Source organism: Equus przewalskii, chromosome 25, assembly GCF_037783145.1.
Source record: "Equus przewalskii isolate Varuska chromosome 25, EquPr2, whole genome shotgun sequence".
Lineage (NCBI taxonomy): Eukaryota > Metazoa > Chordata > Mammalia > Perissodactyla > Equidae > Equus > Equus przewalskii.
In genome coordinates this window covers 32,626,582-32,654,571 of record NC_091855.1, presented here as the reverse complement: position 1 = coordinate 32,654,571, position 27,990 = coordinate 32,626,582, and the positions used below count along the sequence as shown (strand labels likewise).

Sequence of the window (27,990 nt, the reverse complement as noted above, 5' to 3'; positions counted from 1 at the left end):
TAATTGTATGGCTGGTTCCTTCTCATTTAATTATCACCTTGAGAGCCACCTTCCCCAAAAGAATCCTCCCCTAACCATCCAGTGTAAGGTAGCCACCTAAGTTATTATTACCATGTCGTTCCGTTTTAATTATCAACAGAACACTCATGACTATCAGATAGTTTCCTTGTTACTTATTTATTTGTTTGTTGTTTGCTGACTTTGTCTCATAAAATGCAAGTTCAATGAGGACAGAGACATTATCTTGATCACCAAGACAGCCCTAGCACCAGAACAGTGCTGACACATAACAGGATCTCAAATACTTGTTGAGCGAATGTTGAATGAAGGAAATCCTTCAGAACTTTAAGGACCCTACATGGTGTTAACCAGATAATGATTTTGGTTCCCTTACATATTTGCTCACAGGTAGATGTCCTTGTGATTTTGGAAAGAAGCTTCTGCTTTATGGACACATTATAAATATCCAGAGATCTCCTAAGCATTTATCTAATAGAGGTGGTCATATAGATGATACAGCTGTTAAAGCCCCATGCCATAGGATTGAAAACCAAGAGAAAAAATAGGCAATAGAAACAGGCCCACAGGTAATCCAGACATAGGAAATAGAGTCAAGGGCTTTAAAATAACTATGATTGCTATGTTCAAGAAAATAGAAGAAAAGATGGATAATTTTACCAGGAACTTGGAATCTATTAAAAAAGAATAAAACAAGAATTCTAGAATTGAAAAGCCTGCTGATATTAAGAACCACTGAATGAATTTAATAGATTAGACACAGAAGAAAAGTTAGTGACTGAAAGGCAAGTGAATAGGAAATATTCAACTGAAACACAAATAAAAGAATGGGAAAAACAGAAAAGCAGATAAAAGATGTATGAGACACAGTGAGAAGGTCTAACATAGGGGTAATCAGAGACTTGGAGAGGAGAGAAAGGATGAGACAGAAGGAATATTTGAGGAATATTAGCCAAGCATTTTCCAAACTGATGAAAAACATCAACCTACAGATTAAAGAACTTCAGTGAATCCCAAGAAGGATAAATACAGTGAAATCACACCTAAGAACATCATATTAAACTCCTGAAAACTGAAAACCAAAGACAAAGGAAAAAGAAAACTAAAATCAGCTAAAGTTATGAAGCCAGAGATGAAACTGAAAAGGACGTAGATAACCCAGAAACTGAGTAGTTTGTCCTTGAATAATCTAGAACACAATATGATTCCACTTTAGTTATAGCTATAACTACAATTTTATTTATTATGATATATTTGAAAAAATTAATTGTCTATTGCCACGCATTGGATTCACCATTATTGCCTACTACTCAACATAGTTTTCATTCATTCCTTCATTCATTCACTCACCTATTCAACCATTCTTGCAGGAATTTATTCGAGCACCTTCTGTGTATGTGCCCCTGGGTTATGCTCTTGGAATATGGTAGCAAACAACAGAAATGTAGGTTTTACCTTCTTGGCACTGCTCTATATACTACTAAAAAGTTATCTCATTTATTATTCCCATGCGTTCTACAAAAATGATCATTTAACTGATGAAAAATTTAAATGCAGGGATATCAAGTAAATTTAGCATGGTTACTGAGCCTGTAAGTGACAGAGTGGTGATTCAAACCCAGATGTGTCAGATGTCAAAGCTCATATTCTCTCTCCTGAGCCATATTGTTTCCGTGCAATGTCATCGCATTTCCCTTCTGTTTATCTAAGCCCTACAGATCCTTTCCAGTACAACTGAAATCCTTTCTCTGTGAAATCTTCTTTGACTAGACCGGTGACTCTCCTCTCTGGAAGGCCTGCAGCGCTCCTCATCTGTACCACACAAGTTAGCGCTGAACTCCAGATTGTCTTGTTGAAAGTTGTGTGACGTCTTCCTCAAAGACCTAGAGGGCAAGGATGAGGTCTTAGAATTTTTCTGGATTCTTTCGTATTAGCACAATGCTGAGCATTATTATATATTTGCAGCTTCATTGGAATCTCAGATTCATCCATCTATTTTAAACTCTGGGTTAAGGTTGAACCAGAAGGAGAGGGAGAACATTTTGGTGACCCCACAAAGATCTTTTTAACCCGAGGGCTATGGAGTCCACAATCCCCCTGAAATAGTTGCCATATTTTGCATGTCTTTGTGTATGTATGTGATTGCCTCAAATTCTCCAAGGAGTGTGAGATCCACCAAAGGATAAGAAACATTCTAAGCGGTCCTGGTGGTCTACTCATTAATGCCCTGTCTCACTTTGCTCCACATCTTCCTTTTTATCTAGAAAATTCGAACTTACATTTTATAAGGCATCATAGGCCATTTCCCCCCTGACACCCATCCTCGTGGCCTGGCAGAGAAAAAGTGCCTGTTTTCACTGTGGAACAACGAGCAAAGTTCAATCCTAATCATTCCGAGGCAATTATGAGACGCAAGACATGCACCACTACGTTTCTGACAGGCTTTTACAATCCAGTTTTATTATTCAGCTCTTGCTAAAATGCTAATCCCCTGGGAGAAAAAAAAAATCTCTGTATGAGTTCTTTAGCACAAATAAACATCTTAAAAGAAATGTGAAGTATGAACCTCATTGACATAATTTCAAAGATACAGTAGAAGGAATGACTGGAAACCCTCTTGCCAATGAGAAGGGGAGGGGGGTGGAAGTAAGTAGCTTATATAAAGTAGCTGTGAGCTGAATTGGGAAGTGGTGGGGGGTAGGGAGGCACACCTTCCACAAGCCGTGTGACAATGAGTAAGCCACCAAGGAGAGTGGAGACTGGAATTTTCTGGTGACATACAACCTAGTACGAAGGCCCAGCAATAATTTTCAGAGCAATGTTAGAACATATCCACCCAAATAAATTAAAGTTCCTATTTTGACATTAACAAAAGCAAATCCCACCATACAACCCAGCCTATACAGTCTCCTGCCAATAAAAAATATAAACCACATCATGGGGTTTCACACTCATAACTACCAACAAGTGACGAGCTTTTCATTTTTTAATTTTCCTTGGCAACATCTGTAGACTGGCAAGTCTAGCATTCCGTTCTAGGAACTAAAATAATAGACTATATGGAGCCCTCGCTTACATCAGTGGGATGGACTAGATTGATGCTTTTAAAGGTTTGCAGTTCCACTAAATTCCAGCAGAAAGGAAACACTGCCTAAGGGAATGAATTCAGGGCTCTTGTTTGTGTTACTAACTTTGTTTCTAATCCAATTTCCCCATTTTCCCATTTTGCTTTGCAGATATTCTGAAGAGTCACACGTGGTGATCAATTCCAATTTTCAGATAGCATGAGCCAGGGCATGCGAGGATAAGGAAGGATGCCATCTTTATGGTAAAGACACATCACAATGTTTAAGGCATTGGTTGGCCTTTGGACCCAGGAGAGTATCCAGGGTGCTGGCTCCCCCTCTGAATCCTACAAAGAGGACCACAGGCAGGGATGATTTCTGAAGACTGTCTCCAAACCTCAGCCCTCTGCATAGGTCCCTCTTCCTACTAGTTTTGTTCAAATATCAAAACTAGCTTTGCTCTCAATCATGGTATGTTCCTTGACCCCCAGAATTGATAATTGGAGTCGTGTGTTGTTTCCCTGCCTATTAAATTACCTTGTAGCAGTGGCTCTCTAAGAAAAATTCCTCTAACAACCCAGAGTCTAGAGATTCTTTACCCACCAAGGGAGTATCTTAATTCTGCCTACTTGACCAGAGTGCTAGGTCCCTGGTGCTTTGCTCAGTCCACACCTGAGCATGCAAGTATTCCCTGGGATGGCACCCACTGCAGAGTAAGACACCTGCTCCAGTGGGCACCATCACAGTACCTGTGACTGGATCGGCTCCATCCTGGTCCAGTTCTGAGTCCAATTTTAAGTCCTGCACTGGGTCCTGATACCTTCCAACCTACCTTTCCTGTTACAGCCGCTAGGCTTCATCCCACTAGGTCCCAAGGTACAAAATATGCCTTGTTCAAGAGTAAATCCTTAAAACTCTCTTGCCCAAGATCTGGACTTGTTCTAGACTCTAGAGCTTTGTAGAATCTAAAGATTGGAACAGGGCTAATGTTGCACAGGTGTGATTAATGGGTTTAGCTTCAAGGAGAGGAGAGCTGGAAGCTGGGGGAAGGGAGGGCTGTCAGGGAGTAGTAATTATGCCTCTCCTGAGAACCGAAAGAGAAATATGGGGAAACAAACAATATAGAGATTCTTAACCCCAGCTTAATCTTCATCTTTTATTTCTCTTCTGGTGATTCCCAGGCCCAAGCAGGACTTGGGATCACTACTAAGATGACTCTGACATGGGTAGTCCAGGGACTGCACCCCCAGAAACACAACTGTAGAGGATGCCACAACCAGTGGCCCAGGGCACGTGGCATCACGGGGGAAGTCATGTTCACGTCTAGAAAAGGATCCAGTGGGAGCATAGAGGGCAGAGTCATACCCATTGTTTGGGTCCAGCACCTCGCTATAGCAGCCCCAGGATGTCCTGTGGTCTTACAGCCTTTCCAGGCAAGAATGGTCAGGCCCGGTGCCCTGGTGGAGGCAGCAAGCAAACGAAGATGGACTTCTACCAGCTGGGCCAGGAAATTTTGAGCTTCTTGGGCCTCCCTCTGCATTTTCATGAAAGACCACTGAAAAGCCTATTTGAAAGAATGCTTAGTCACAGTTGTGCTAGAAGACATCAGATCTGGCTTTGAAGAACATCATTCTCCAAGGCCCAATGGCACTTTTCCAAAACATTTATTTAACATCGTGTTGGTGCAGCCTTAGCTGTCCCTGAGTGGTCTATGCAGCAGGCACCCAGACTTCATTGCCCCAGTGTGAGGGGCTCTGGACCTCAGCAATGAGGTAGGAGCCCTCATGCCCATCCCACCTTGTTGCTAATAACTCTTAGCCTCTCAGCGGCGGCACGTTGCCAGAAAAATCTTTTTTTAAAAAATTTTAATTTATCAAAGCAATATATAGTTATAAAAATTCAAACACAAAAAAAGACTTTACTAAAATTATTAAGGACTTATGAAGGTACAAAATTTATGCAATTACTCATGCACTGTTTTTGTGCTCTTGGAGAATATAAAGATGTAAGAAAAGGGCCCTGCTTTTAAAGAGCTATTATTTTGTAAACTATATAAGCCATACATGTAAGCATGTAGATTACAAGACAGTAGCTGGTGTGTTATGAATTGCAAAAACAAGAAACACCTCAGCAATGTTTTTCCAAGTATGCCCAGTGGCCTCATGGATATTAGAATCACTGAGGGGTTTATTAAAAATGCTTCTTTCTAGACCCAACCCCAGACCCACTAAAACACAATCTCTGGAAGTCAGACCTTGGAAATTGTGTGCTGAAAAAGCACCCCAGATGAATCTTTGCACAACACAGTTGAGAACCACAGCCTTGGAGTTCCAAAGAGAGAGAATGTTTCCTCCAGAAGGTGATGCCAACGTCTCTGTGACAACGAGTTATGACAGATGCCCTGAAGGATTCTCCCAGGACATTGCAGAATGGATCGCATTGTAACGTAACTTCCTTTTCCTTCCCCATCCATCTTTCCCAGTGGATTAGGAACTCCTCAAGGCGGGATATTTGTCTTCTTCACTGGAATCGAGTGGCCCATAGTTGGTTCTCAATAAATGTTGGTTGAACAAATGAATAATCATGTGTGATCTAAACAGACAGATTTGAGGAATTATAGGACAGGGTTCTAGGAGAAGAAAAGGCATGGGCAAAATTTCAGAGATTGGAAAATCAAGGTCAATGGTTATGTATGGTGGAGGAGTAAGGTTAATCTAGGCGAGTCTGTGAGCAGCAATATGCTGAAAAGCAAAGCCATGAGAGATTATGGGGGTCACCGAGTGCTCGGAGGGTATGTAAACGCTACACTGTGTACTGTGTGGATGACAGGGAGTCACCAAAGATTGGGGGCCTGAGAGTGATGGAATCTAAGTGGTATTTTAGGACAACTAATTACATGGCCACAAGCAGCTTCCCTGGGCATAGGAAGTGAGTAGAGTCAAGCAACTGTGTACAAACCCTGGGAGTAGCCAGGGATTGACCTGGTCACTATTAGAGACAGGACTTGCTGAGCTCTCAAAACTATCTTCCATTCAAGCATCAGATTCACCCAGGGTCCTGACCCCCCGGGAAATCTTTGTTCTCTTTCTAGCTCCCATCTGCTCGGACTCCCAGGTCTGATGGGCTTTTCTCCCTCTGCTGCCCAAGCGGCACATCTCATCTGGTGCGAGGATAACTGGGAAGCAGTGCTGGGTACCCTGGGGGCGGTAGCAGTGGTCGGGAGATGAAGGGGGCTGAAGTGAGGCAGAGGCTACGGGGGATGGAGAGGAGGGGCCAGGTTTAAGAACAATTTCTGAGGCAGAATCTATAGAATTTGGTGAATGAATGGGGAATAGGAGGTAGGGGCACGTTAAGGATAATTTTGAGGTTTTTAGGGTTGAATACAGGGGTATAGAAATAGGATGATAAATAATTCAGAACGGGACATACTGAATTTGAATTTAGGTGACAGCAAAGTTTCCAGGTGGAGGGGTCTAGGAGCTTACTGGAGACAAAGATTTGGAATTTAAGAGGGAGATAGGTGCTGGTGGCTGGTTATTGGTGATCATTTGAATACACGGAAACAAAGGTGACGACCCAAGGAGTGCATGTGGAAAGAAGAGAGGAGCCAATGATGTAACACCAGCATTAGGCGACAGGCAGAGGAGGAGGAGCCAGCGAGAGAGACTGAGAAGGACTGGCCAGGAAGGGAGGAGGAAAACCACAGGAAAGTAGAGCTCAAGAAAGACAAGAGTTCCCAGAAAGTGAAACACTGTGCAGTGTTTCACAGACAGATAGGTAGAGTGAGCCATTGGGGATTCATTAGTGAGCTAGTGAGAGCCATCAGTGGAAGCCACATTGAGGCTGGCGTGGGAGGAGCGAAGGGGGACCCCAGGGCCCCCACTCTTTGTAGCACGGTGGAAGGATGACCACCTTCTTCACTTTGTAACAGAGTCTCAGGACAACTGAACGCAGAGGAATTAAACATGAAAAGCAGAAGGTGATGCCTCTCCCTCGGAGACCTCTGCTCCAGCTCTCTTCAATCCACCCTGCTCCCATTTAAGACCCTGAGCACTTGTTCTTGGGTTTATTTATGGCTGCTAACAGGAGTGTAAGTGAAAGGCTTAATGATATCTTTGCCTTCTCGTTTTGTGAGAAATTATTCCACTTCCATGTTTAACCTGCTGGGAGAATAATAGGAAAAACTTGCGTTCCTGGCTTTTTTCAACGGAAGTTCCTATTTTCTCAATCTTATAAGGAATCACTTCTTTGCTCTTTGAGACAAAATGATCCATCTCACATTGAAAGTGTCTTCTTGTCAAGTTCAATGCCCTGGAGAGGAGTCAAGTATTCACCACAATGCGATTTCTGCAAGACAAAGAGAGAAGGCAGAATAAAGAAGATGAGTGGAATATTGAAACTGTTTCTTCTCTATTTAGAAAAAAAACAGCAAAAATGATGTTTTATCTGTTACTGTGGGGTTGTGTTTTGTGTTTTGCTTTTTGTTTTTGGCCAAAACTGTAGTGTATTACATTCTTTAGTGTCATAGAAAAGCCCGGATGCTGCCTGTATGACCAGAAACACGTGTACAACGCATGCCCCGTTTTACCCGGGCAGAAAGATATCTAAGATTTAATTTGCTTACATTTCTGGTCGATTCACTTAGCATCAGGCGCAAAAGTAACTAGTTAAATCCCCCTTGGGAGCAACTGGCTTATTCCATGGCCACAGAAGGCCTCATTCGTGAGGGTCTGGTGAGAGAGTGAGGGATCAGTGCAAACCCAATGCTACTGCTCGAAAGGCAATGGCTGACTGGTACAACTGGTATCCACAAGGGAGACTATAGGACAAGGCCCTTGTCAACAGAAGCTGACTCTGATGATCTAAGCAGAAAGGGCATTTATGTACAGCATGGTGGGGGACCGACAAGACTCCTCCAGAGGGCCAGTGGACCAACAAGGAGGTGGTGCAGCCTGATTCGGAGCCCAAAGTCCCGCGGTGGCTGGCCTGGTGATGACCCTGCTTTGGACCCCAGTGATGCTGTGCTCTGCCCTAGAAGCTGCTGCCAAACCCTATGGCTACTGGATTCTGCACCATCCCACTCCTCCCTATCATCAGCTGCAGGGGGAGCCTCCGTTGCTCTCCTCACCTTCAACTGCAAGGAAGGCTGGGAAGGTGGTCTTTGGCATTTCCAGTCTTTTTTTTTTTTTTTTAACTTTTTATTAAGATAATGATAGTTTATAACCTTGTGAAATTTCAGTTGTACATTATTGTCACTCGTGTTGTAGGTGCACCACTTCACCCTTTGTGCCCTCCCCCCACCCCTCCGTTTCCCCTGGTAACCACCAATCAGTTCTCTTTGTCTCTCTGTTTAACTTCCACTTATGAGTGGAGTCATACAGAGTTCATCTTTCTCTATCTGGCTTATTTCACTTAACATAATACCCTCAAGGTCCATCCATGTTGTTGTGAATGGGACGATTTTACCTTTTTTATGGCTGAGTAGTATTCCATTATATATATATATATATAATATATATATACCATATCTTCTTTATCCAATCATCAGTTGACTGGTACTTAGGTTGCTTCCACGTCTTGGCTGTTGTAAATAATGCTGCGATGAACATAGGGGTGCAAGGGACTCTTGGAATTGCTGATTTCAAGTTTTTTGGATAGATACCCAGTAGTGGGATGGCTGGGTCATGAGGTATTTCTATTTTTAATTTTTTGAGACATTTCCATACTGTTTTCCATAGTGGCTGCACCAGTTTGCATTCCCACCAGCAGTGTATGAGGGTTCCTTTTTCTCCACAACCTCTCCAACATTTGTCACCTTTTGTTTTGGATATTTTTGCCAATCTAACAGGTATAAGGTGATGTCTCAGTGTAGTTTTGATTTGCATTTCCCTGATGATTACTGATGGTGAGCATCTTTTCATGTGTCTATTGGCCATCCGTATATCTTCTTTGGAGAAATGTCTGTTCATGTCCCCTGCCCATTTTTTTTTTTGTTGTTGTTGTTGTTGTTGTTGTTTTGGAGAAAGATTAGCCCTCAGCTAACTACTGCCAGTCCTCCTCTTTTTGCTGAGGAAGCCTGGCTCTGAGCTAACATCCGTGCCCATCTTCCCCTAGTTTATACGTGGGACGCCTACCACCGCATGGCTGCCAAGCAGTGCCATGTCGGCACCCGGGATCCGAACCAGCGAACCCCGGGCCGCCAAGAAGCGGAACGTGCGAACTTTAACGGCTGCGCCACCGGGCCGGCCCCTCCCCTGCCCATTTTTTGATCGGGTTCTTTGATTTTTGTTGTTGAGCTGTGTGAGTTCTTTATATATTATGGAGATTAACCCTTTGTTGGATAAATAACTTGTAAATATTTTTTCCCAACTAGTGGGTTGTTTTTTTGTTTCAATCCTGTTGTTCCTTGCCTTGAAGAAGCTCTTTAGTCTGATGAAGTCCCATTTGTTTATTCTTTCTATTGTTTCCCTCGTCTGAGGAGATATGGTGTCTGAAAAGATCCTTTTGATACTGATGTCAAAGAGTGTACTGCCTATATTCTCTTCTAGAAGACTTATTGTTTCAGGTCTAATCTTTAGGTCTTTGATCCATTTTGAGTTTATTTTTGTGAATGATGAAAGAGAATGGTCAATTTTCATTCTTTTACATGTGCCTTTCCAGTTTTCCCAGCACCATTTGTTGAAGAGACTTTCTTTTCTCCACTGTAGGCCCTCAGCTCCTTTGTCAAAGCTTAGCTATCCATACAAATGTGGTTTTATTTCTGGGCTTTCAATTCTGTTCCATTGATCTGTGCACCTGTTTTGGTACCAGTACCATGCTGTTTTGATTACTGTAGCTTTGTAGCATGCTTTAAAGTCAGGGATTGTGATGCTTCCAGCTTTGTTCTTCTTTCTCAGGATTGCTTTAGCAATTTGGGGTCTTTTGTTGCCCCATATGAATTTTAGGCTTCTTTCTTCAATTTCCGTAAAGACTGTCATTGGGATTCTGATTGGGATAGCATTGAATCTGTAGATTGCTTTGGGTAGTATGGACATTTTAACTATGTTTATTCTTCCAATTGATGTGCATGGAATGTCTTTCCATCTCTTTATGTCGCCATCAATTTCTTCCAGGAAGGTCTTGTAGTTTTCGTTGTATAGGTCTTTCACTTCCTTGGTTAAATTTACCCCAAAGTGTTTTATTCTTTTTGTTGCGATTGTGAATGGGATTGAGTTCTTGAGTTCTTTTTCTGTTAGTTCTTTGTTAGAGTATAGAAATGCTACTGATTTATGTATGTTAATTTTATACCTGCAACTTTGCTGTAGCTGTTGATTATTTCTAATAGTTTTCCTATGGATTCGGCATTTCCAGTCTTTATTGGGAAGGTGACTTTACCTTCTGAGGCTCAGAGTTCCCCAGGCACAGGAAGGAGGTCACATCCTGGACGACTAAAAAGAGTGACAAATGTCATTCTTGCACGAGACTATGTCTTCACCTTCTTTCTGGACCCAGACTCAGCACAATGCCCTGCACACAGCAAGTGCCAACAAAACCTTCGATCATGAATGCTTTGCCAAAATACGTTTGCAAATAAGTTACACCTCACAGATTACTAGTAGCCTAGAGAGCTGAGCAACTAAATGACACGTGCAGTCTTTGCTTTTTAAAGCTGTGGCTCTTTTGCTGAACCTCTTATAATGGGGCCGTATTATATTCACTTCTTTTTTCTTTTTTAAGATTGACCCTAAGTTAACATCTGTTGCCAGTCTTCTTCTCGCCCCCAGCCCAAAGCCCCAGTATGTAGTTGTGTATCCTAGTTACAGGTCATTCTAGTTCTTCTATGTGGGATGCCGCCATAGCATGGCTTGATGAGCAGTGTGTGGGTCCGCGCCCAGGATCCCACCTGGTGAACCCCTGGCGGCCAAAGCAGAGCATGAGAACTTAATCACTCAGCCACAGGGCCGGCCCTCACATTTTTTATGGCATCCATCAAAGCTGTTAACAAAACTCACCATCCTCTCACTGCAAATCTCCTTCTGACCCTCATGAGTACATAACAATTTGCACGATATAAGAAATATGGAAATAAAAGTATTTAAATGCTCTGGTCTCTATTAAGTTAGAGGAAAAGATCTCCTCAGCATTTTAAGATGAACCTCTCAAAAGCTGTGGCAAGCAGTATAGTCTGTGGTGATCTTTGACAAGATCGTTCTTCCTTGTCAGTCCCCACCAAAAGGGAAAGCGTGGAGCTGATTGACTGGCAAGCCATCCATTTTATGTGAAATAAGGAAAGCACTGAGGACTTAAATGGTAAAGTTATCAAATATCTTAGATCCAAACAGCTACCTTAAAATGACTTCCACAGAGGCAATGTTTTTTTGCTGACAGTAATGTTTGCTATTTTCACATACAGTATGGTGCCTTGCAGACATTGGAAACTCAATGAATTTTTCTTGGTGGCGATAACAGCTAGAGACAACATAAATTGTCTCTTATTCTGGTAACAAAAAGCTTGGAACCTTTTTTGGACGCTGAAAAGGTATTTTAATATGGTATACTCATAGGTGAAGTATTCGACCTACTGTGTAGGCGCTACTGATTTTGATGCATTTTAAGAAGATTATTGTTATAGTTATATGAGCATTTGTTGCAAAGAAAGAACAAAGGAGTTCCTGTATACTACTTGCCCAACTTCCTATAACGTTAATATCATCCTAAATAACTGTGAGACATTTAGCAAAACTAAGAAATGGACATTGATACAAGCTGTCAACTGAACTACAGACCTCATCTGGATTTCCCCACCGTTTCTTGTCAACGAGAGACTTCAGTACTAATCTGAGCTAGAAGGTCTAGCTTGCCATCGGAGAACGACACCAATTCAGACAGACTGGAATTAGACATAGAGAGAGCTCAGAAAGACTGCAAAATCTACCACTTTATGTGCAAACCGAAGTATGTTTTAAATTTTGGTCCCCAAATATTTTTCATGAGTGACCTGATTTCATCCTCCCCAGAAATCAAAGGGGGTGGATACTGTCATATAGTTGAAGCAATGGGACTTAGAATGCCAAGCAATGTTAGCAAGGCAGCTCAGCTGGGAAGTGGCAGAACCGGAATGTGAACTAAAGCCTCTCTCATTCTGAAGCCCAGGACTGTGACTGTCACCACTAGAGTACAGACGGAGGGCATTTATCACAGGTGTGAAACAGAGACCGCCTCTCCATCAGCAGTCTTGCTCAGGACCCACCTTCCAAAGGTTGTCTGGATCACCTGTGGTGGGTGACCCCAATGTGGGAGGTTCTCCTGTAATGATGACAGGTGGCTCCGAATGAAATGGGTTTTCTGTGATGTGTGGAATCGTTTCAGCTGTCTATCCCCCAGCCCCGCCTGCTCGAATAGGGAGTTCTCCCTGGCTCCTTCCTCACCGGGATGAGAGTGGGGCTGCCCCGTTACTGGCCCGCTCTGGGGCCGGAGCAGCTGGGAGGAGCAGTGCAAATATCCCCACGCGCCTTTTGCTTTTCTTTCCTGAGTGTTACAAGGCTTAATTAAAGTGTGTAAAGTGATCTGAAATGCAGGAATAAAGGGCTGGGGAGCTGCAGAGTGTCGATGACTACCTGAGGCGAGACAGCTGAAACAGGGAGGCCCAGAGAGACAAAGGGGGAGTGGGGAGACACTGAGAGGCCTTCAGCGCAGCAGCCAGCTGGTTGGCCCAGAGCCAGACGGGACCGTTTCTGGCAGCGTTCAGCCCCAAGCTCTCCTCTCAAGGTCTACATTCAGCTCTGCTCAGGAGTCAGAGTCCAGGATAAATAATTCCTAAAAGGCTAAGCTGGAGCTGAGGAAAATGGGTCTGAGGACACAAATTGCAGCTAATTCAATAAGTAGACCTATAGCAAAGGGGACGAGATGCCACCCATCTTCCACCATTGCCAGCACAGGACCATCTGCAAATTACTGGATTTGGTCAATGAAGGAGTAAATGTGATAAATATCAAAGATATGAATGAAGCAAAGCGAGCTTTGTTCACTCCTTTTGATGAGCACGGATTCATAGCAATGATTTAGTGCTGTCATCTGTGGGAGGCAATAAATCTCGTAGAAAGTGGTGGGTAAAAATAACGGATTCTGAGTCACGTGCTATTTCACCATCTCCTAAGTGTGTGCTCGTAAAAGGGCAGGGCTGTGGGTTTGGCGGAGAATGTTAAGGTCTGTGACTTCATAGGGTGAAAGCGGGTGGCGTTTTGTGGCAATTTAAAGCATACAAAGGAGCAAGTGGAGAATCTTTCTTTCAAGGGAACCTGAGACTTCCTGTATCTAGAAAGTTAAAGAGCGGTCTGGAGTTCTCTCCAACAGAGCGGGGATTTCTGTGCATCTCTGTGTGTACATAAACGGTGGCTATCTATACAGCCTATTCTAAACTGTTTATGATGATGGAGGGGGAAAAGGTTTGTTTGGATAATCCAAAGTTTATATTAGGCTTTCATCATGTTTTTATGTCCTGATTGGACTAATAGTTGGGTTGTCATCCATCTTCTGAGCCCACAAACTGAGGATGTGGCTGCTGGCAGCACCCTCCAGCTTGGCAGTTAGAGCGGAAGGAGGGCAGCTTCCCCTGGCTTCAGTCAGAGAATTCCAGAGGACTCTAATCGGCCTGGCATGGGGTCAAGGGCCTACCCCAGGGCCAGTCCTATGGTTAGAGAAGGGGAGGATCACACTTTAAGATGCCAGCCCCAGTTCAACCCCAGGACCATCATGTGAAATGGAAAATCTCCAAAACGAGAATCAGGTAGCCTCCCCCATCCTCCACACTTGTGTTTACTCCAAGTGAGCCATTAAAGAGGCCAGAGGATGCTGTTGTCCCCAGCCTGCAGCAAGGGGACTTCTCAACGGCCAGGACCCACCATAGTCATCCAGTTTGTTCACTCCTGCACCTCTGAATGATTCCTCCTAGAACTGTGTCTGTATGATACCTTCAGTGTATGAAACATCACATGTTGCCCATGGGTCAGTGAAGGGTCATCTGAAGCCACTAACGATGGCTTCCTTCAGGTCTGTATCGATTTTTTCCTGAACTGGTATAATAATAACCTCCTAATAAGTCTCCCTGCCTCTATCTTGTTCCCTTCTAAATCACTCTCTATACAGGTCCCAAAATGATCCTTGTAAAACACAGAGTCCCTTTCAATACTGTGATGGTGAATTTTATGTGTCAACTTAACTGGGCCATGGGGTGCCCAGATATTTGGTCAGACATCTGGTTTTGTCCTTGATGGCGTTTGGATGAGATTAACATTTGAATCAATGGATTGAATAAAGCAGATTGCCCTCCCTAATGTGGGTGGGCCTCATCTAATCAGTTGAAGGCCTGAATAGAACAAAAAGATTGAGTAGGAGGTTGAGTAGCTCTCCTGCCTGGCTGCCTTGAGCTGGGATACTGGTTCTTCCCTGTCTTCAGACTCAGACTGAAACATCAGCACTTCCTGGGTCTTGAGCCTGCCTGCACTGGGACTGGAACCACACCACCAGCTCTCCTGGGCTCCCAGTTTGCTGACTGCAGATCTTTGGACCTGTCAGCCTCCATAATCACATGAGCCAGTTCCTTATGAGAAATCTCTTTCTACACCTCTTTACATCCTATTGGTTCTACTTCTCTGGAGAACTCTGACTGATACAAATACCTTCTTATTTACCAACTTTATTCACTTACTCATTAAAAAATATTTATTGAGCACCTACGATGGGCCAGACACTATTTCATGTTCTGGGAAACTACCACTGAACAAAACAAAAATTCCTGGCCTTGTGGAACTTTTATTCGTGTGTGGGGGGGGAGGGCGGGTGGAGGGAGACAGACAATGAATAATAAGTAAACTGGAAAGTGGTTAAGTGCAAGGGAAAAGAAAAAATGTCGAGCAGGATGGGGAGGATCAAGAGACTCTGAGAAGAGGACACGTGAGCAAAGCCTGAAGGGAGAGAAAAGGGTTTGCTGTGTGGCAATCAAGATAAAGTACAAGCCCAGGTGGCTGCTGGCCCCCTCCCCCCATCTCCAGCAGGATCGGCGGCCACTTCCTCATTAGAAACCTTCGTCTCAGCCACACTGCCCTCCCTGTAGCACTCTGACCTGCCTCGCTTTTTCACCCCTCCATGCCATTGCCAGTGCCCAGGACGTCCCCCCGCTCAAGACCGTCTTCCCACTCCTGTTTACATCTTAACCCCTCCTTGTCCTTGAAGATTCTGTTTCATGGCTTCTTCCAAGGCTGCCCAGCATGGTGATTTCTTGTCCCTCTTTCTGTGTCCAACAGACTGAGATTTGAGCTGTAATTGAGCCCCTAAGTACCTATGCAACTTACGACAAGTTTGTTCATCTGTAAAATGGGAATAAAAATAGTACCCTGCTTACAAGGGACTCGAAATGAGAACGTGCAGGTAAAATGACTCAGGGACTCTTGGCTGCTATGATTATTGCTCCTCCTCCCCAGGCTCCTCCTCCCCTCTCCCTCTTCTCTCCAGGCTCCCTTGGCCCCACCATCAGAGTCATGCTGACTGGCTGATGAAAGCGAGCTCCCTTCTCTGCCGTTGCCCTGGACCCTGGCTCCACGCCCTGGCCGGCTTGGCTTCTGCACTCACATCCCTCACCCTTCTCTCATCATCCCAGACCACATTCTGGCTGCAGATCCAGGCTTTTTCTTGGCTTCCCAGAGCCGCTCGATCCCTTGCTGGGATGTTTCTTGATGTCTTGACTGTTAAACTCCCTGTAAGAAAGCCCAGGACCTGCTGGATCAGGCTTAGCCCCTGCTGGGGAAGGGAGGCCATGGGGCTTCTGCAGTAGGAAAACAAAACCACTTCCAAAGTTTACCACAGAAGGAATTAAAAAAAAAAAAAAAAAAGACTTTATTTTTTATAAGAGTTTTAGATTTACAGAAAAATTGAGAAAATAGTACAGAGAGTTCCCTCATGCGTCATACCCAATTTCCCCTATTACAAACATCATACCTGTGAATGGATGGTACATTTGTTATAATTAATGAACCAATATTCATACTTTATTACTAGCTAAAGTCCACACTTTATTCGGATTTCCTTAGTTTTTACCTGATGTCCTTTTTCGGTCCCAGGATCCCATCCAGCATACAATACATTTAATTGTCATTTCTCCTTGAGTTCCTCTTTGCTGTAACGGTTTCTCCATCATGTCCTGGTTTTTAATGATCTAGATAGTTTTTTTTTTTTTTAAAGATTTTATTTTTTCCTTTTTCTCCCCAAAGCCCCCCGGTACATAGTTGTATATTCTTCGTTGTGGGTCCTTCTAGTTGTGGCATGTGGGACGCTGCCTCAGTGTGGTTTGATGAGCAGTGCCATGTCCGCGCCCAGGATTCGAACCAATGAAACACTGGGCCGCCTGCAGCAGAGTGCACGAACTTAACCACTCGGCCACGGGGCCAGCCCCAATGATCTAGATAGTTTTGAGGAGTACTTCCCAGGCCTTTTGTAAGATGCCCTTCCCTTGGAATCTGCTGATATGCACAGAAGGAATTTAACACAGGGGATTGCTCACACAGGTGATGGAGGATGTGAGATGCAAACAGAGGAAGGTGAAGCTACCCCAAAAGTAATTTCAGCAGAAAGCCATTAACATCCCTAAACTGGAGAGTTAACAGGAAGTGGTGGTGTTACCTAAGCCAGGGGCTGGGTCACCTGGCAGGAGCCTCAGCCAGATCCAGCCACTACTGGAGATGCTACCAGAGGCAAGAGGGAGGTGAAGAAATTCCCCGGCTTCTCCTTTCTTCCCACTTGCACTCTCCCTCCAGTGCCTCCCATTGACCATACCCAGCCATTGGCCAATGGATTCAGGAGTCTGTGAAACTCAGCCTGCTAGAGTCAGCCCCTAGCAACACAGAGCAGAGGGCAGGGCAGAGAACGGCTCTAAAGACAAACTGGCCAAGATCCGGGCTAGTGGGCATTTCAACACAGTGCACCTGTGACATGGTTTTGCTGCAGTATTTACACCACTGCTCTGCAACTGTTTGCCTTTCCGGGGGCTCCGTATGACAAGGAGTGCTTTGAGGGCATTACTTAATGTTCATATGCAGAGCCTAGAACAGTGCTGTACTCATATCAGGTTTTTGATGACTGAGATATACACAACTGAATGAATGAATGAATGACAGTTTCTTTTGACCAGTACCTCTTCTGGTGTGCTCTAACTTGAGAAATGGTTCACCACCAGCATTTCTTTTGAGCTTCTCATCACTTCCTATTGGTGCTAAGATTCCTTCAAATCTGGCATTTGTCACATTTAAAGGCCAAATGGATGATACGACTATAAAGTAATTAGACCAGTTTTCACTGAAAGGATCACATTAACTCATCTAGAAAGTTTTTTTTAAAGTATACTTTCTGGTGAGGAAGATTGGCCCTAAGCTAACATCTGTTGCCAATCTTCCTCTTCCCCCCTCCCCCACCCCAAAGCCCCAGTACATAGTTGTATATTCTAGTTGTAGGTCCTTCTAATTCTTCTTTGTGGGATGCCACCTCAGCATGGCTTGATGAGTGGTGCTCAGGTCTGCACTCAGGATCTGAACCAGTGAACTCCGGGCCGCTGAAGCAGAGCGCGTGATCTTAACCACTCGGCCACAGGGCCAGCCCCTTCATCCAGTGAGTTTTGCATTAATCTTTCCAAGTAGTTCCCCAGGAAAGTCATCCACATCTTCCAAAGATGCTGCCAAGCTTAGCCTCTTCCTTAGGAGCTGCACAAGAAAAGGAATGAAGCATTTCTAAGGACAGAATGGTTCTGTCTTTTCAGTGCAATGGCACCCAACCCTCACCTGGCTGGTGTTTAGGGGGGCTGGGACACATCATCAGAGAAGTCACATTTCCTTTCGGCAGAGGGGAGGAGGAAGTGGACTGCCACAAACAGAAGTGACTGGTGACTTTCCCATGGGTGCGGGAAGGCTGAGAAGCAACGCCCTGATTGTCACCATGCTGGGCAGGGACGCCCTAGAGCTCACTAATAGACTTCTGGTATCTGAGATACCTGAGCTCCCAGGGTTTTCAAGGATTTTCAGAGCTCGGGCTGCACATAGAAAACCAAGTTCCACCTGAGATAACCTCACTCCTCCGCGTACAAAGTGCAGTCAGTTCTTAGTCTCTGATAAAGAGCGACAAGGTGCACAGTTGACAGGAGCATTGCTCAGCCCCAGAGCTTCCAGTTTTCTGTCCGCCAGGGTGCCCTGGACAGCCACGGGACAGAAATCTGAACGACCAGCTTTCTCAATTAGCAGAGACTAAAATGTTTTCAACTAGCCTCTTACTTCCATTCTGGTAAATCACTGCTTTAACACAGGTAAGAAATGAGCACAGAAACCTACCTGCATTTTTTGGGAGGGAATACCTCATTTTCCGCCATAGTTAGAGAGAAATAGTTGGGAAGCTAAATGGTGCACTTGAAAAAGCAGAGGTCTCTCGGCAATGGAAACTGAGGTTCAGATCCTGGCTCCTCTGTGTACCAGCTGTGTGAATTTGGGCAAGTCACTTTATCTTGTGGAACCTCCACCTTCTCATTTGAAAATCGGAGATGACAATGTCTGCCCTACCACAGAGGTATGGTAAAGATCACATGAGACGTATGCGTGAGTACTCTGAAGACTGACAAGTGTAACATATTACAACTAGCTCTTTGTGTGGACATAAGGCAGCCGAAAGGGTGTCTTTGATGTTTAATTAATACTAAAAATCTTCCATTACATTTATTTAACTATAATCGGGAAGGAGGAGGGCAAGAGTAATTTTCAAAGGGACTTTTTTCTGCTCCAAAAATAGAACTCAGAAAACACATATTTGATTTTCCTTTTAGTGTCAAACCACAGGGCCATGTTATTAGCAGTTTTACAGAATTGTGACCTTCAAACTTGGTGCTATCAAAGACTGAAAGCAAGCTCCCAGTCTTGAAGCCTTTCAAACGAGCTTTTCAAACTAAAGCACTTTTATTCTGAATTAAGAGCTAACAGAATTGTCCGCTTAAATGAGCACTTGCAAGTTTAAAAGTTGCCTTCCAGGTGGGCTGCAGTAAATGAATGTGCTGAGAGGTTGCTGAAAGCTCTTTTGGGGACAATGAGAGGAATCTGTTATAGGGGTTCAAGCAACACCCTGTCCAAAGTTAAAAGAGAACTCTAGAACTTACGTTTTTCCTAATTGCACATAAGTCGATTTGTGTATACATCTAGGAACATAATTTACTTTCAGTTTACTGAATTTGTGAATTTTCGCATTTGTTTTAATTTGTAATTAAGTTTCCTCTGTGAGGCACACCATATGCCACCATTAATTCTTTCTCGTTGATTTCTTAGGAGATACATGAGTGCATATTTTGATGCAATTCTTGAGGTCTTTTGAAAATCAAATGACTACGTGTTTAGCCATATGGGTCTTTGTTATTTAAAATAGCATATGATAAAATAAGAGAAAGCAAAATCCAAAAGGAAAAAGATAATTGGAAAACTGCTTAAAACATTGTTTTAAACACTATTTTCAACGTTTTTTTTCTTCTTTTCTTTCTTTCTTTTTTTTTTTTTTTGCGTTATATGTTTGAAACCTGTCTCTATAGATCCCGCACTCTCTTACCGTCTGTGAACGTACAATATCACAAGCGCACGGGGCGAAGCTACGGGAACCAGTTACTGCCCGCCGCGTTACCCTGGGGCTGCAGATACGAACATCCGCCTTCCGTGAGTTCAGTGGGAGCCAGTGTTTTTCTTTCGACATCTTCTGCCAGGATTTGACATTAAGCTCCAGTTCCTCTGCACCTCCAGCGTCCAGTTTGGAAAGAGGCTGACGGCTTTTTCGGTTTTCCCGGGCAGTCACCGTGCTCGCGAGCTGCCCGCCGTACGTGCGGGCTGCAGCCCGGCCGCGGGCGGCGGCGGCGCGCGCTAGGACCCAGCAGGGCCCGGGCCCGGGTGGGAGCCGCGCCGCCGACCCCGGGCGGGCGCGGGGCTGGAGCCGGGGTTCCGGCCGCGAGCGGAGGCAGCTCGGCCGGGGGACGGCGCGACCCGGCGGCGGGGCCACCGCGAGTGCAGCGCCGCCGCAGCCCCCGATGCGGCCGCGAGAAGCAGCGGGGGGGCCGGCGATCGAAGGTAACGAAAATGGGGCTCGTTTCCTGCCTCCTGATCTTCTGCCCTGGCTCAGCATTGTCACGAGAAGCCCTCGCTGTTCAGGCTGCTGCATTTGGGGGCACCCTTTGCTTTTTAAGGTGCCCGCCCCCCTATCTCCACCTGGTTTCAGATTGATTTATAGCCTGCAGCCCAAATGGGAAAGATCGAGGGATGGCAAGTTGCATATTTTCATTAGTTTTGTCTCAAAAGTAAGTTCATTAAAAAAAAAAGTTTCTCAGGAATTTGTGGATAGTCTTTAAAAAAATTTTTTTTAAATAGCAGACAAATGGATAATTAAAAGAAATTATCAAATAATTGCTGTAAATCTGTTAATTACTTCCCCGGGCTTTACTCTTGTGGGCTCGTCAGGCGTTACTTTTATTTTCAAGGCACTAACGTGTTAAATGTGGAGTTTGGCATGGGCAGAGTTTACAGCATTGCTGTCGCAACTGTTTTGCTATCAATTATAAACAGAGTGTCAAATCTGTGGGCAGTGTAAACCTCTTTTCAGATACTGTAACTGGTTATCCTGATGTGACATATACAGATGAGAGTTTCTTTGGAGGGCGGTCAGAATATTTCTCTTTTTGGAGGAACCTTGTTTTGGGGAGAAGACCGTGATTACTGGCTGGGGAAGCCGAAGAGACTATTTTTCATGCTTTGTTTATATTCCCGGGATGACATTTGGGGAAGGGAAAGGCAGTCTTTCTGGGCAGCTTTCAATTGTAGGATTATTAATTAATTTAATTTGTTAGTTTCAATTGGTTGGGCTTGGGGAGCCCTCTGTCACAGGATGTGCTTGAGGTGACACATTTGCTAGCAGTTGGGACACATCATGGCAAATGTAAAATGTGCCTCAGCGGAAAGGACTGATCTGCTGGGAGCTGCCATGTGGACGCCAGGGAGCGACTGGCTCATTGAGGAAAAAGGGAATCGGTTTCCTTAGCTAAGGAAGACATCCTGTTATATTCCTTTTGTTCCCTGTTCTTCATTGATCGCCAGCTCTGCCTTGGAGAGGGGAGAGCAGCTCAGAGAGTGCAGAGCTGGAAGGCTGCACAGATGACTCCAGCCCACTTGAACTCTCACGCTGATTGGTCAGTTAGATTGAGACTTAGGAAAACAGTCACCCAAAACCTTCTTTTAAAATCCTGCTGTAATTTCATATTAGCTTTCGCGTGGATGCATTTCTGCAAGATTGATTTTTCGTTCGGGTGCAACTTGCTTGAGATGCAATGTTTAATTTTTTGTTGTTGTTTCTCTCCAGATCAAGTAGGCCATTTTGGTGACAAATTTCTTTGCAGACGTCAGCTACTAGCTTACATTTATACACAGATCACTTTACAATCCATTCTCGCGGATTTCTCCTCATGAGTTGTAGAATGCAAAGTTGTTCAAGTTAGCACAATTTTTCCTAACTGTCTTTTGATCTGGATAGTTAGATAGTACCATCAGCAGATGGATGCTTAACTGTATCTTTACGTTGATAATTTCAGTGTCTTATGAATTAGCGTGTATCACCCACTAAATTTAAGTCTGTAACAGTGGAAGAAAAAGGCAATGAAGAGCAACAATCAAAATCGGCTTACACACTGTTCTAAGAAATTGTGGCATCTGGATTGAGGAGAATGCATTTCACATCCAAGAAAAAGGGCATTCTTCACCTTATAAGAATATGAATTAGTAAATATTGTGGAATTTTATATCTATAAGACAAAAAACATCAGGCCCGTGGACATCTTCATTTGAGCCTGAAAGCACTTCAATTAAAGAAGCACTGTTCCAGAACTTGTTAAATGTATAAACACTTTTCTGATTGGCTTAAAAATTTAGACACAGGAAGTGGATGGTATCTAATAACCGATGAGTGGAGACATGGTTGTCGTGGAAACCTGGAAGAGTATCCCCCCCCCATGCACTACCATAACCACCACTTCAAAAAAAAAAAGAAAAAAACCCCTGCATGTCATCACAGATGCCTGGAGAACATATTGGCTTCTGTAAGCTTTCCCACAGCATCTGTTGAAACCTGAGACCGGGCCTGTCAAATCAAGGTCATTTTACAACAACAACCAAAAATTCAGTCTCCTGGATTTCATAACTGTATTTTTATTGAAAATATGCGAGGAAAAACCTTAAAGCAAGGATGAGCACACGTGCTGACTTAGCCATTCGCTGCCTCTGAGTTGGGCAAGGAAAGGCTAAGAATGTATTTGAGCATTTAATTGTGGAATCAAATTGATTTGTATGTCTGCTGTTAGAACGAAACTCTTGAGAGCTCTAAAGACTAGACTGTCACCTGTGGATCAAGAGTCACTTGGGGAAGGTATGATGAAGAGGTTCTGTTTGCAGAGGGTTCAAAGTTGAACTGTAGCAATTGAATTCAAAGATCTGTGGCACTTTGGAACCCCGAGCTTTAAGCTACATGTGCAGCAATAAATGACAACTGTCCCTGGTGCTCTGGGGAGAGTAAGGCAGGGTGTTCTCAGTAGCTGAGCAGGGAGAGGAAAACTCCTAAACAGAAATAAGAATGATTTCAAAACTGCGATGATTACTATTCAGTTAACTTAGAAAAATTCCTCTTCTTTTGTGGATACAGTGCTTTAGTTTTTAGGGTAACTGAGAGGTGCCCCAAATCAAGGTTGCAATGATGTTCAGTATCTTGGTAATGGTTTCAGTGAGGGGGGTAAAGAAAAGAGAAAAGTTTGGAAACCCTCCCTCTTTCACTTTGCTGAGTGAAAAATAATCAAGGAGGCCTTTTCCTAAATTTGGACTTTGGGGATTAACGTGGAAGCTTCTAAATGTAAACCCAATGCATTTCTTATATTTCTCTCATCTTGTCAATGGTGTCTTTAAATTTTAAGTTCTTGATGTTCATTTAGAAATATCTTCCTTCCACTCATGATGATTTATCGCATTGTATTGCTTTATCTTAATTGAAAATGGTCAGTTTTAAATCTCTTTTAATTAATACTTTGATCTTTTAAAAAAGCAGCAAATTTCTCTTGTTTTCATCAACTAATTGCATGGAGGGAAAGGGGAGATGGAAGGAATCCTAACTATATTTTAATGTTTATTTAACATCCTCCATCTATGTCAAAGGAAATAGAGACTTTAGAAACGATATACCCTCTCTGGGGTGATATTTCACCATCCCACGTTGTCAAATATTTAATGGATTGGGATTTGGTAAAAAAGGTTAAGTTTAATAGCACAACTGTTCTCTTTTAGCAAAGGATTTCCTGTAGGAGCCTTCTTATCTGTAACTATGTTCATTGGCAGGAAACATGTCAGTTGCTTGTTTTTACAAACTGAAGGAAATGAATGGGATTTGTTGGTTTCTAGAATTTGCCTTCATTCTCCATTGTCTGTCAAATAGTTTGCTCAGAACACTTCATTCTAAAGAGACTTTTGAGAAGTACAATTAAATCACTCCAAATCTTGGGCATTTCTGTTTATTTTTGACTTTGGGATTAGAAAAATTAATCATTGTACTACTAAGTACTTATTTTACCAAAACAAATTTATTTTACCAAACTTATTTTACCAATACAAATTAGCAAGACGTTCAATAAAATTCCAGTTCATTTTCAGTTGTCAGATACACGCAGACTCCCTGAAACTGACATTTTGGGATGACTATACCAAATTTCTGATAATTAGTCCAGATTATTAACCAAATGCCAGTCTTGATTTTGGGTTAGCTCACAGCGGTCAAGGGAGAGAGGCAGCTTCATTCTCCTCTTTGCTTTTAAGAAAAAGATCCATGAAGACTGCATGTCTGGTATGTGCCTACTTTGCTGATGGTGAAAAATTGGCGTAGGAGGAGAGTCGAATATTGGGGGGTGAGGTGCAAAAGCCAGTTTAGAGTCTATGAGAGACAAACAAATCTTAACCTTGAAAAGATTTATTGTGCAAAACTCTGGGTTATTTTTTGGATTTTGTAAATTAAATACATTTAATTGTTTCAATGCATATATGTTTCAAATTCTGGAAGAGATAAAAAGGGCAAGCTTCTTTACAGGAAAGTAAGTGCATACATCTCCGTTTGAAGAGAATGGCCCCTGGAGGGGTGTTTAGAGGGCCTGAGAGAGAGAAAACCATTTGTTGCAATGGTTTTCACACTTTTTTGAAGACATCGTTTTGGTTTTATATTTAACAGCCGTGGAATCTTATGCAAGACTCTAATATATGAGTGGGATAAAAACAGCTGCTTTAGGGGAACCAGGAGCCAGGAGCCCAGAGCCTGCTGTCTTCCCCTGGGCTGTGCCTAGGGCCTCCTTAGAACCCGGGTACCCCTGTGAACACCGTTTGAAAACTACTGCTTTTAAAGTGCCCAGAATACTCTTCTAAAGAAGGCCTGAGGGAATTGCTTGCAGAGTCTTGGAGCCTCTTGGCTGAAGAGAGAACTTTTGCCTTGACAATTTAAGAAGGTGCTTGTGCTCAGAGTGAGGAGGAAAAAGGTATGTAATACAATGTAGTCGAATGAGCCAACAGTGTATATCGCAAAAGATTGGACCCGCCATAAGTAAGAAGCAGCCCTGGACCAGTCTATAATGAGGGAAGGAAAAAGGATGTTTTGAGTGGTTACTTACAAGCCAGGGCCCCCTCTTCCTTATGAGTTATAGGAACATTTGCGCGGAGGTGTTTGAGGTTAGTTGGTAATGATTGTATGGGATGCCTGGATTTATTCTGTTACCACCTCAGGATCTGTGATATCACTGTTATCTTATTTGTCAGTGAAAATTATTTCATATTAAGTGTCATTCATGAAATGAAAGTTTTCCAAGCTATATAATCTGCTTGGCAGACTCAGTAGTGTTTTGGGTGTTGAGTAAAATGATAACACACAGATGATATTTGAATATCATCAAATATTTTCGCATTAGCCTCTATTGTGAGATTTACTGAAATGGCAGTATTGGGATTGGGCTCACTTCTCTTCTTGAGTGTTAAGGGGTGGCAGACAGAGGAATCCCTTTCAATTTCACTCTTGATTTTCACAACCGTTTGATTTCCATATGCAGGGTTACGGAGGTAAGGAGAAATTAGCAGAGACTTCAGGCAAACTCTGGGAGCATTGTGCTTCTCGTGGCCATGGCCAGCCTCGCTGCGTTGTTTCTTGGAGGCTGTACAGGTGGGGAGTTTGTACAAGTAGGAAGGACAGGCATCTCTCTACACTCTCCTACTACGTCCACTGTGCTTGCCGTGTTTCTGTTACCTGCATGGGGTTAGAGATGGCGATTAAAATATCAATGTTCCGGGAAGCCACAGGTCTTCCAACAATTGGTGCTGGAACTTTTTTAAGAAAATATTTCCTCTACAAAGATGAAACTAGTATAAGCACAAAATAGTTGGCTGTGGTAGTGGATGAAAATGACTGTGGTTAACTTCATTTGTTGAATTGTGTTGAATAAAGCTTTCCGTGTCGAGGCTGTTTAAAGCTGTCTTATTCCTCCTGCCACCTGCATTTCAAAGAAGAATGAGTGTGTGCGGCCATGGAAAGCCAGTGGAATGGTCCCAGGGTGCCTTCGTGATGGTAGACAGTCATTCTTCTTGAGTGAACCTTTAAACTCCGATGGCCCTGGGGACTTTGTTTTTGAACTCAAGGATGCATTTTGTTACCAGGACATTGCTGAAGTTGGTGATGCACAACTTGAGATGTCATACGAGGGTGTGCCTGGTACCTGTGCAGATATCACTTTCTTAAGATTCAGACAGTAGCAAGTCCTACTTGAAGAAGGGGTTTTAGGATATTGTGCAAGGTTAGATTTTAGATAACCTCACATATCTCTTAGCACCCCGAAATTTTCTGATTCAATGAACGTCATGCTTTTGCAGCCTTTAAAATGAAAACAATGATCATATAATGACTAGTTAAGAAAGGTCTCTAAATTAAGACATTTTGTTCCTTGGGACTAGATTTAGTGTTTAGAATGGCCTCTTAAAAAGAAATAAGTTGCGCTGGGTAAGTTTGGTAATATTGGGCAATATAGAAAAACCACATCACACTGATAAGGGGCTTTTGTTTATCAGGTGCTGCCCCTATATTATTTTAATTGATTCTTGTAATAACCTAGTATTAATATACCACTACTAAGTAGTGATAATATGCGTTAATGTCCCATTTTATAGATGAAGAAACTGAGGCAACTATGTTCCCAGGGCCACACACTCATTGGTGGCCAACTAGTTCTGACCCTCAGGCGTCAGGCCCCCTGACTCCAAGTTCCAGGCATTTGCCAGCCCACTGGCCACCTCCCAGCTGTTCCTCTGACTATATTCCAGGGTTGCTGACTCCCGCTTCCACACTTGAAATGGAGCCTTCTGGGAAAAACTGCAGGGTGACATGGGGAACATATGTTTTGATTCTAGCAAGAACTAGGATTTTGCTTCTCTACTTTCTGTTCTCGTGTCTGATCATTAGTGATTGGGGGAACTTTTTAGTTCCCTTGTCAGTGAATATCTTCCTTAATTTGTCTTCATCTTTTGAAGTTCCCTTCAGGCACCCTGAGCACATTCACCTACTTGGTAAAAGGAGGGCCCTGTCCACACACCTTTGACTTTCCTGAATTACTCAAATATTACACTTCGTCTTTTTATTGGTGGCATCCACAAAAACAGATTTTTCTAGACAGCATTCACTTTTATAATTCGTGTGAACTGCCCAACAAACTCAGAGGTACAAATACAATGACATCTCCCTTTCTTTCTGAATAAGAAACAACGAGCTTAAGTTGTCAGATTGGCAGGATGTCCAGTATCTCCTTCTTGGGGCACCCCCACCCCTAAGTCATACAAACCCCATATGAGTTTATACAGACCACGTGGAGTGGGGGCTGTTTGTCTTCCTCATCTAAGCAGGGAGCTCTGCTCCTGTGCTCGTGTAGGGGACAATTACAAGTTATTTGTAATTGATAAAACTAATTCGTATTTCACATGTCTGCTTTCACAGGTTTCATAGGTACGAAATCATGTAAAAGAATTGATCTAGAAAAGTGCTGAAGATATATATGCACCAGTTGGGGAAACAACTCATCCACCTGTTCATTCAGTGAACAGTTATGAATCACCTACTGCATACCAGCAACTGTGCCCTATGAGAGGGATGGGAGGGTGAAGACATCATTCCCAGACAGCCGACCGTTGGTTCCCTAAATGGAATTGGCTTCTTAAACTGAAAGTATCCCCAAATGTGGCTCTTCTGAAGTTCGTTTTCTAAGCTGATAGAGACAGATGGAAGCGATGCCCTCCCGGAGCTCCTTCCTTGAGATCTTATGCCTTTTTTTTTAGTTTAGAAGCTGACCCTGCAAGGAGGATTCCAGGGTGGGTAGTGTACTGGGGAGACGATCCCAGGAAGGCACCAGTAGGGGCCATGAGTGGGAGACGGGGAAGAGAAGCCAGCCAGTGGTGAGTTGTCCCTCCGGCTACCCCTGTCCCTACCAGCGCAGGGGAGCTGAGGCCCGGGGGTGCCCGTGGAGAGCTGTGTCCGACATGTTGCCTTCAGTCACTGTTGATGACTGCTTTCAAGGAATGTCAATTCCCAGCACGTGAGGTTGACATGCGAGTTGGCAGAGAAGGCTTTGGCTGGAGAAGATTGTCGTCTTGTTGACGCCATTGGTAGCAGTGGGAGGTTGGGCTAGTGTGGGCTGACATAGTAAGGCATGAAAGGGACGCAGCCAGGGCATCAGCAGCTTCAGGGACCACTCTATGCTTTGGCTCCTTCCACAGTCTCGGACTTGTAGATGTTTTAGAAGAATCATTCTTAATGGTCCTCTGAACTT

The 27,990-nt window shown here is 43.6% G+C and overlaps 2 protein-coding genes across 6 annotated transcripts in view; one reads left to right on the top strand and one right to left on the bottom strand.

Moving 5' to 3' along the window:
- Window positions 1-15,913: 15,913 nt before the first annotated feature.
- LOC139079346 (uncharacterized) lies at window positions 15,914-20,404 on the bottom strand. 3 transcript variants are annotated; one of them, XR_011532915.1, is made up of 3 exons: window positions 19,683-20,404; window positions 18,431-18,651; window positions 17,675-17,809 (listed from the first exon to the last, which is right to left on the bottom strand). XR_011532915.1 is itself a non-coding variant. In XM_070593713.1 (2 exons), exons 1-2 carry the CDS (start codon window positions 20,280-20,282, stop codon window positions 17,711-17,713), a joined length of 699 nt encoding a protein of 232 aa, XP_070449814.1. In that variant the 5' UTR covers window positions 20,283-20,404; the 3' UTR covers window positions 15,914-17,710. The 3 variants fall into 3 exon arrangements, 2 of the variants coding, with proteins under 2 accessions (XP_070449814.1, XP_070449815.1); XM_070593713.1 differs by lacking the exon at window positions 18,431-18,651 and having other exon boundaries at window positions 15,914-17,809; XM_070593714.1 differs by lacking the exon at window positions 18,431-18,651 and having other exon boundaries at window positions 15,914-17,809; window positions 19,698-20,404.
- FOXN3 (forkhead box N3) overlaps window positions 20,051-27,990 on the top strand; it is a 391,151-nt gene continuing 383,211 nt past the window's right edge. For all 3 annotated transcript variants that reach the window (XM_008519089.2, XM_008519094.2, XM_008519093.2), the window contains exon 1: window positions 20,051-20,191. The gene's annotated coding sequence lies outside the window, so the exon portion shown is untranslated. The remainder of the gene's footprint in view (window positions 20,192-27,990) is intronic.

Excerpts from the sequence above, each read along its gene's own strand:
- LOC139079346 (XM_070593713.1), bottom strand. The coding sequence starts at position 20,282 with ATGCAGCAGCCTGAACAGCGAGGGCTTCTCGTGACAATGCTGAGCCAG. Across the intron at positions 17,810-19,682 it reads ATATTGTACGTTCACAGACG|CTCCTAAGGAAGAGGCTAAG; the intron begins GTAAGAGAGTGC and ends TTTCTTGTGCAG.